Here is a 9,456-nt window from a genome sequence, read left to right on the forward strand (position 1 = left end):
ATTGGCATTTAAGTATCAAGCTTTGGGCTAATTAACTGAATGAAAATAAAACAAAAATAATTCATAATTGATCATCATGCATGTTAAACGTTGTTTCACTAGGGGGCACAAGTGTTGCAAAAATGAACACACCCTCTCAATTTCATACTAATAGTTCTTTACTGTCAAGACTCATGAACGTATGAATCTTCAGTGATGGTCCTGCAGCATGACGGAAAAACTCCCTTTTGTTATTTAACTTAATGCATGATGGCTTGAAATTTAATCAAGATGTAGCCTCTGTTCTCTTTGAGCTACTTAAACTGGCACAGTTCATTCATATATATTTATTTAGGCTATATATTTTGGCCAGGTTGTCACTTTAAATGAAGATGTGTTCTCAGTAGACCTGTGTGCAATATTGAATAAATAATAATACTGTTTTTTTTTTTTTTTTTTTCATTGTCCCTTCATCAATTATATGGTAAGTTTAATTCAATAGGCTTCAAAATATACACATAAACTTCTAATACCTGTTTGTGTAGGCCTAGCCTGTGATCCCAAGTTTCACAAATAAATAAATCGCTTACTTTGCCTACCTGTATTTCTATCAAACAAGATCTTTTATCTTTTTTTTATGTGTTAATGAGCTGTTCTGTGGCCATTTCAGTAGGCTAAATAATATCAAGACATCAATGGACTAAAAAACAACAACTTTTTCAGAAGAGCACTTAGTCATTTTGAAAGTTCAAATTAAAATTTGGCGACTACATCAAAGTTTGCATTAGGATGGCGTCACAGAAAGGGTAATGATTAAACATGAGACCAAATGGTTAGCACACCTGGCGCATCTATATATGCACACTTTTCATTTTAAGCCACTATCTCATATGTGCGGCCTATATTGAAGACAGACAGCCTACTTGAAGTTGCTAGGCAAATCTCTTGACACCAGTGATTGATGTTTGTTCTGTGCATTATATGCCCTAGTTCATAAAGATGTAGGTTAAAGGCTTTACAAGGTCAGAGGGTCACTATCAGTTCATTCTAGTTAAAGGATAAATGAAAACTTATCAGTAATAAATTGCAGAAAAAAATAACCTACTTTCATTTAGTCCTGATTTGAGCATTCAACCAAACACTGTGCATTCAACACTCGTGACACTATAACAACTATAAAACATAGCCTAATTATTAAAGGCCTATGCTTCATGCTTAATGTGAGGTGGACAGCCAAACTACCTCTTGCAGATCTACAGTGTTCCATGAAAATGATCAGGTAGTCCAACAGAGTAAAAAAAAATTAAGTTAATGTTAATGTAAGGTTAACTGGAAGGACAAAACATTAAATAATGGACAAGGGTATTTTCAGAGTAGATCACAAAAATAAGAAAAGTAGGCTAACTAATATCTGCAGAAACAGTGCAAGAAACACAATTAATTTAATACTGTTACCATAAAGCTTCTGTCTTTTACTCAAGTAAAAGTACTGTGTAGAGTATATATTATAGGCGTAATATATAATGTAAAATCATCCATGTGTAAAAAGTATAGAAGTATAATGGTAGAAAGAAAAAGAAATGTTTAGCTGTCGCATCCTGTGACGTCACATTTCCGCGCCACGGTGAATCATGATGGCGACTGCTCAGCCCACTCAAGAGAAAGAAAATGAAGATTGGTCTTTATTACCTTTGGTTCACGATATTATAAAATGGTAATGTTGTTATGTGTGTGCGTCTGGTTGTTTCAATGTTGTATGTTACTGCTGTAATGTGTGTGTTTGTGAATTGGCTATACGAGCACACTAGGCTAGCTGCACTTTTCACTCGCTACCATTTTTTGTGTTTTTTTTTTGTTTTGTTTTGTTGTTGTTGTTTTTTTTTTGGGGGGGGGGGTTGTTTTTGCACTAACTTGTTTTTTTGTTGTTTTTTTTTTAGCATGGACAAAGATAGCCAGGATGTCCACCAAGAACTGACCAAGCTAAAGTCTAAGATCCAGGAGGCACGGGAGCAGATCTCCAACATGCCCGGTATCGAGTGCAGCCCACAGGAGCAGCAGCAGCAGCTCTGCACGCTACGGGAGCAAGTGCGCACAAAGAACCAACTACTGCACAAGTATAAAGGTCTATGTATGTTTGATGTGCCCAAAGCATCATGATGTACAGATGTACTCAAAAGACTGTGGCTCACAAGATCTACGCAACATCCTTGTCAGTTTGATTCAAGAACTGGATAATTGCCTTGTGGAAATCTAACAAAGCCAGCGTTGAATTTCGTGACTCATCTTGGATTTTTGTTCAGATGCCATGATGCTACTGTAACCCAGATGTGTCTCCTGTCATTTCTGGATAATGGACTTAATGCTTTCTAGTAAAGAAGAGACAAAACACATTTTCCAAACACATTTTTGGAAGTGACCTTGGACTTGACTCTGATATTGAAGGACTCAACCAAATATTCAGTCTCTATGTCAGCTGCTAAGACTGACACAGTATCCTCATATCCAAACAGGGACTAAAAATAGCATAGGTTTGAAAAGTATGGATATTAAAATTTCTTGATAGGACATAGTTTATGTTTGTAAAAGATGTTTTTCTCACAGAAATTTCATTTTATTGTTGTCTAACCTTGTACAGGATTTTGTAATAAATGTTGGTTTCCATTTTACTCAGTGAATTTCTCAATGGTTAATACCCTTATGACATGGACATGTAGTCTTAATCGGATTGATATCTTAATTTGAAGGTCTGCAGTTACAACTAATATCCTGTTTTCTTGCAGTAGCCATGAAATCCACTGGCTTTGTCAGACTACTGCACACATTTCATAAAGGTATGTGGTTTGTTGTGTAGATCATATTTAAGTTTTTTCTTGAGTGATGGTCAATTATTTATCAAACAATTTTTCTAATTTTCTTTCAGTCATAATGCATTCAGTTTTTAATTTACAGTTTGTTGGGCATCCTTGTGTCATTTTTACTTGACTTCACTTGAAGGTACAAATTTGAATATTTTCTCTGGCTGGAAAAAGGGGTAATTCAAAATAAGCGTTAATAAAGTTTTTTTATTTTCTCTTTGTACAAAAGTTGTAGACAATAAATACATAAAATTCATATTTGTTCAGCTACATACATTCAAGTCAGGTAGCAAAAATGTAAACATTTTTAAGTGCCACAAGAGGCTACATTGATTAGACCTAAGACATTTCAGAGCATCTACTGTATTACTACAATATAGCCTGTAAAAATGAGGTGAGACAGCTGCACTTGATTCTGCATGGACCAAAACGTCCACTGTAGTAAGGGTTGATGTGCCCCCGTAAACTTTCACACAAATCCGTAGTCCCCCCCCCCCCCCCCCCCCAAAAAAAAAATAAATAAAAAATAAAATTTTAAACAGTCAACAAATGGTGCAGCCCCTTTCTTTAGTTTGGCTGCCGCCTACGGCTTTCTCTTTTATGTACATCAAGTCACTGTGCACGCTGGGTCTGCGCGCAAACGGTGCCACAATGCCATACGCGTTCCCATCTTTGCACTTCTTGCTCCTGAACGATTTTCTGTGTAGCACCTCGCAGTATTGCAGCGTAACTTTGCAGTGACGGTCGGGGCTCATTTCGTTGGGAAGTTTGGCCATTGTAAAGAGAGTTTGAAACATTTGGTCCACATTGATGTTTTTCTTTGCCGAGATTTCAAAGTACGGACAGTGCTCGTCTCCACCAACAAGCTGCTCGATTTCTTCCTCCTGGATTTCACGGTAAAAGTCTCTGTCACACTTGTTGCCGCAGATGACCAGTGGGACATCCACGTTCTCTTTGGTTTTGTTTCGCAGGCAAGATTTGGTCTCGTGGATTTGGCGCTTCAGACGCTGCACCTCCTGGAACGAGTCCCTGTTGTCCAGGCTGAACACTAAGATGAACACATCACCTATAAAGACAAGTAGGTTTATTAGTTTGGCTACTTGTATTATTGTAATGATAATAAGTCAGTTGATGATCAAATAAATACTTTTAATAATATGGATGGACTTACCAGTAAGAATTGAAAGTCTGCGCATTGCTGGAAATGGGTGATTTCCAGACGTGTCCAAAATATCCAGTTGATAAACGTGTCCTCGGATACTGTAGAATTTTCTGTGAAAGTCCTCAATTGTAGGTGTATAGTGTTCGTCAAATCTTTCGTTGAGAAACCGAGAGATGATAGCGGTCTTTCCAACTTTTGTGGAGCCCAGAATGACCATCCTGTGGCAGTTCTTGGCCGGTATGTCAAACTCGTTTTCGCATGAGGACGTTTTCTTAATCATTCTTGCTGGTATTTGCAATGCTCTGTAATAGAATAAAAATCCCTTTCAAATGCGAGAGAGATGAACGCTCTCTGTCTGAGGGCTGAGTGCGACTGACAGGGAATTTATAGGAGAAGTAGTCGCGCCTCCCCAAAGCGTCATGCGTCATGATGCCTCTCCTCCAGTTTGGGGAGCAGGACCAAAGCCCGAAATTATCATGTTTTTTGTGCGTCACAGCTGCCAAATCCTCAGCTACACAGAAGAGTTTGTATTGTTTTTGTCAATATTAGAAATTACTCGGCTAAATCTTTGCAAAGCGAAACACATTCAAATAACAAAAATGGTAATTATTGCAGGTAAATTAGCATGCATTTTTGGTAAATAAAGTAAAAGCATAAGAAAAGTTTGTTAATAATTCAGTTCATTATTTGATAAAAAAAAAAAAAAACACTTTGTTTATTATTTACAAAAAAAAAAAAAGGTTTATGTTTGCTGATTCTGGGCAAACAGGCTACTTGAACCATCTTTGCATCAGAATTGACCAAACAATCTCAATAATACTCATGGACTAATATTCATGGACCACAATACTGTCATCACTGAGAAGTTATTATAATTGTACTTGTGGTTATTCGATCTGTTTATAGCCCATTATTGTACTATGACTGTGGTACTCTAAAAAAAACATGTTATTTTTATGTTCAAGGTTCCATGATTTCTGTGCGAAATGTAAAAACGTCACAAAAGTGTTACACAGCTGTGTGTGTATCTACTTCTTCAGAGCTGTGCCAGTCCAATTTGTATTGACTTTCCCATATGTGTAAATCGAAATACCCCACAGGCAGTCTAAAGATAGAGCCTGGTGCCTGTGACTCAAACCTGCCTCAATCACTTTAGCACCTTAACCACTTATCACTTTCTACAGGTCTTCTTTCTGAGAGAAAAACATTCATTACATTTACATGGAGCAAAAAACAAAAGAACATTTTAAGTTAAGCATAAGTTAACCTGCTATAGTTTACATCCTGCACTGTTTGCCTGCATTTTAGTAGCCTGGTAACTGCTGTGTGGTGGCACTACTGTAGCTCAAGCATAAATTGTAAAATGAAGCCCTGGCACCATGCACAACTGTAAGTAACACATGACCTATGCAATTAGTAACCCAATATAATATTCCATCTGTATGATTGTCAGTTTTTTCTTGTGAGTATAGTGGGGCATCTATTTACGTGATTTCAGAGGAGCTAATGCTGCTGACCTTTTTGTTAGTAGAGTGAAATCAGATAGGTGTACCTAAGCCTGCTTGTCCAACGGGTGTGCATTAGGTTTATAACAGGGTCGAGTGAGCCTCTGGTCTATTGGTCTGTAATAAAGCCAGCATGTTCCCAAATGTATAATAGGACACGTGCACAAGACCCTGTAATATAAACCAGTCCTACAGCCTATGGATTATCAGCCTAGTTTACATATAGACCAAAAAACAAAAACAAATTCTAAGATCATTTAGAAAAATCTACCACTAATCATCTAAAATTGATCAGCACAACAGAATTGTGATTTAAGTTCACCTGAGAATGACAATCTGTATATGTAGTATGCATGATTATTGTTTCTCTCTTTGCACAAACTTGAAATAAAAATTAATCAATTAGTCAATCAATCAAAAAAAAAGCTTGATTGCCTTTTGACTTGACAGGTGGACTGTGTAAGTTTGTTTTCATTTGGGGGGTCAAACACCTGCTTGTCACCCATAGAGATGCCTTTTTCCCCAGTATGGCATTAAACTTATCAATGTTGTATTTATTCATATACGGGCATTTTTATTGTTAAAACAAAAACATATATTCTTATTCTGAGTGGGGTCTCCTCTCCACAGATCTCATCCACTGGTAACTTCTGGTCTGGTGGTATATGTTATATACTGTAGAATATAAAAATATAATACTCCACCAGAAAGGTAACGTAGTGCACCTTTAAAGCCTTTCAACATCTTACGTTCACTTTACAGAAATGTATAACTCCATACTTTTTAATGAGCAGTAGCAATTATTCTAAAAAGAAATGTCCTGCTTAATTTACAGTTGAGAACACATATCCAAATAAAGGTTCTTTTTAACAGACCCTTGTTTACACATACCATATTAAAACAAACCTTTATTTGGAAATAATATTGGAAGACTGAAATAAACCTCTTTGAAGTGAGAACACATATCAAAATATTTAAAATGGGAAACGGAATATCACTGAAGTGAGTTTATCTTTTGTATTAACAGCTCAAAAATTACAGATAATTAAACCAAACCTAAACTTAAACAGAAAATGCTACAGTAAAATTCTGCTCTTTGCTTCAGTTTCAACTGTCAGCGCTATATGGAAAGTGACTGTTTTGTGTTTTGTTGTGTAAGTTTAGTCTGTTCTGTATCTTCAGGTTGTTCTGAAGCATGGCCTGTCCTCAGCATGACCACCTCTGCCTTGGCAACATGGTGAATGGAAAACACAACCAGCTCCAGTCTGTACGGCCCACAAGGACAAGTACACATTAGTCCTACTGCTCTGGCAGACAGGTTTAGTTCATAATTAATGAGGACAGGAAAATATTGAGAAACATGGCAGAAAGACTGGCAGCTTTTTCAGGACAGCATATGATATTTAAGCAAAACTAATTTCTGTCAGCCTGATTAACTTAAAAGACAGTTCAGTGTATATGTATCTATTCACAATTAACCATTTATTTATTACTGATATAATTACTTGACTAAACAAGTCAAAGATACAATGTTTATAAATCACTGTAAATCATTGCAAAATCAGCACATTAAATCCAAGCCTCATTGCTAGTGTAGTTACTATGAATTTATGGATAGTGTTGGTAGGTTGATCTCTTTAATCAGATTTGACATAAGAGCAATATTTTCAAACATAATTCCCATAACATTTCTTATATCTTTGTGAGGGATTGTTTTTTTTGAGGGCAAACTACTGAAAACTTTATAATGTTAATAAGTCATAGTAATGTCAAAGGTGAAACGTAAAACCACAAAAAGACTATTATTTGACTGGTGTTGCCGTATGAGCATCTGTGACGTATTTGATGTAAAAATACAGAAACAACACAGCAGCTCCTCCCTGGCAGAGTGTCATCATACCGTCAACTGGTTGCGATGGTTCTTCACGCACGTAATATGTTTAACACGCAGTTTGTGGTGAGAATTCTCATTAGCAGTTGATTCAAGCATATGGGGTGAATAAAGGTGTCTGTAAGGCTCAGGGTACATGAGGTAATGTGTGGCAATTGTGATAAAATGAATATGTATGTGATTGTGTAAATATGTATTTCTTAAAAAAAAATTTAACCATGTGACGAAGGAGTGGTACAAATGTGATAATAGTAATTTTTGTCACTGTTGTTGTAGTCCAAGTATCTGGTACAATATTTTAAGGTGAGACAATGGATAATTCACACAAAAGATGAGACAGGAGGTTGGGTCTATGAGAACGAAACTAGGTGGGATTGATTTAATTTATAATAATGGTTCACCTCATAATGTATTTGTTTATGTTTTTATATAGTTTTGTAGTGCTGTTTTGCAAGTTCAACTTGTAAGATGGTGTAACTCAACAGCTTCTTTTGTACAGGCTAAATGTAAACACATGGAAAAAAAAATCTTAGTTCCTTACACAAATCCCCTCCAGTCCCATGCTTGTTTACTCAAAATTTAGTACTGGTAGCCTTGTAGTAGAACTAACAGTACAAAATTGTTTGATATTTTATATGCCTTGGCAAGTACTTGTACATAAAATTGTAAAATGTTATGCATAATTATTTTGTGCAATTGTTCAAAACATATGAGAGTAGTCTAGATTGAAGCTGTGTTGTGATGGCGTGAGACGGCGGTCATTTGCGTGTCAGTCGGGGCCTTTCTGTTGAATAAAGCAGTAGTGTATACAATTTCCAATACAAAAGCCAATCACAGCCCTGGCCTTGCACCAGATTCAGATCTCAAGCACCTGTATGTTTAGATAAAGCAGCAATCTGTCAGCTCTTAGTAATCAGGACAAGCAACTCCACTGCTCTAGACACGGCATGACATACACAACATCAGTATCAGAACCAAAATATATCGTGTGGCAATCATGAAAAGACGTATAGAGGCTGTGAGAGGATTTGTTGATGGGGGAATCATTTTTTACATCATTTTCGATTGTTTTCTCAGCAGGAGGGCTGGGAGGAAGGCTTCTTGAGTGCTTCGGTATACTTTTAAACTTTGGTGATAAGAGCAGTTAAAATACAGACTGTTCCAGTCACAGTTTCTCTAGGGTGTGTTCACACTTGCACACACAATGCATGAAACTGTGGACTAAACCAAGACTAAACTTGGAACTTAAACATGGCTAGACTTGGACTAAGCCAGGACTAGAACAGTATCAGACCAAATCTACATAAAATTACAAACTCAGAGCCAGACAAGACCAAACACATGGCTAGTATATTTGTCATGGTTCTGCTTACTGTATCTTTATTACTTAATTGCTTTTTGTCTTAATCAGATTTTTGATACTCCATAAGTTGTAACTTATTTATAGCATGCTTATAGATGCACACACTGATTTGCAATTTGATACATAAATAGCATAACAGTGAGACTGCAACAAAAGACCTCCTTTAACCTTTTAATAATGGCAGCGTGTTCTGACCTTTGGCTTGACACTGTGAAAGTTGAATTTAAAAGGAGAAAACAAAAGGTAAAAAATATGTTTGCTTGGCCGTAGCTTTATCTAACACATTCCAAGTTAAACTCCTAATGCTACTTGTGCCCATACAGAATGTACCACTTGCTCTCAGTGTTGCTATTGCAGCAGTTGGATGCTTAGATTACTGCTTTCAGAATGAGACAACATGGAGACTCACTGACTGTTTCTTTTGAAATGACTTCTTTTCAGTATGGCCAAACTCTGTTCATTGATTGGATACTTTGAGGCAGGTCACTTGTAATTGGAAAATTGGCCTTTGTGGTGGAGTTGGACGTTTCCAGTGCTGGGCGAGTCTATATTAAAGCTAATGGCCAGGACCAGTGGGTGTTACCTCAGTGGAGCTGGTAAATGTGACTACCACAGAGTGATCTTATAAATGCTTAACCTTAAAATACGTCAGTGAGCAGTGCCCTTTGCTGATGTGCTGTTTACGTAACACTAATGGCTTC

The 9,456-nt window shown here is 36.8% G+C and overlaps 2 protein-coding genes across 2 annotated transcripts; one reads left to right on the top strand and one right to left on the bottom strand.

The window, feature by feature from the left end:
* Positions 1 to 1,577: 1,577 nt before the first annotated feature.
* Positions 1,578 to 2,645, top strand: med9 (mediator complex subunit 9). Its single transcript, XM_020935355.2, has 2 exons — positions 1,578 to 1,693; positions 1,917 to 2,645. The coding sequence occupies exons 1-2, from the start codon at positions 1,611 to 1,613 to the stop codon at positions 2,134 to 2,136; spliced, it is 303 nt and encodes a 100-aa protein (XP_020791014.1). The 5' UTR covers positions 1,578 to 1,610; the 3' UTR covers positions 2,137 to 2,645.
* Positions 2,646 to 3,376: 731 nt separating this feature from the next.
* On the bottom strand, positions 3,377 to 4,329 carry LOC110169630 (dexamethasone-induced Ras-related protein 1-like). The gene is made up of 2 exons (XM_020935194.2): positions 4,006 to 4,329; positions 3,377 to 3,900 (listed from the first exon to the last, which is right to left on the bottom strand). Exons 1-2 carry the CDS (start codon positions 4,274 to 4,276, stop codon positions 3,377 to 3,379), a joined length of 795 nt encoding a protein of 264 aa, XP_020790853.1. The 5' UTR covers positions 4,277 to 4,329.
* Positions 4,330 to 9,456: the final 5,127 nt, after the last annotated feature.

The sequence above is a fragment of the Boleophthalmus pectinirostris genome, unplaced genomic scaffold (assembly GCF_026225935.1).
Source record: "Boleophthalmus pectinirostris isolate CB_2022bp ecotype Guang Dong unplaced genomic scaffold, ASM2622593v1 HiC_scaffold_17, whole genome shotgun sequence".
In the NCBI taxonomy this organism is placed as follows: Eukaryota; Metazoa; Chordata; class Actinopteri; order Gobiiformes; family Gobiidae; genus Boleophthalmus; species Boleophthalmus pectinirostris.

Excerpts from the sequence above, each read along its gene's own strand:
- LOC110169630 (XM_020935194.2), bottom strand. The coding sequence starts at position 4,276 with ATGATTAAGAAAACGTCCTCATGCGAAAACGAGTTTGACATACCGGCC. Across the intron at positions 3,901-4,005 it reads CAGACTTTCAATTCTTACTG|GTGATGTGTTCATCTTAGTG; the intron begins GTAAGTCCATCC and ends TTGTCTTTATAG.
- med9 (XM_020935355.2), top strand. The coding sequence starts at position 1,611 with ATGATGGCGACTGCTCAGCCCACTCAAGAGAAAGAAAATGAAGATTGG. Across the intron at positions 1,694-1,916 it reads GTTCACGATATTATAAAATG|CATGGACAAAGATAGCCAGG; the intron begins GTAATGTTGTTA and ends TTTTTTTTTTAG.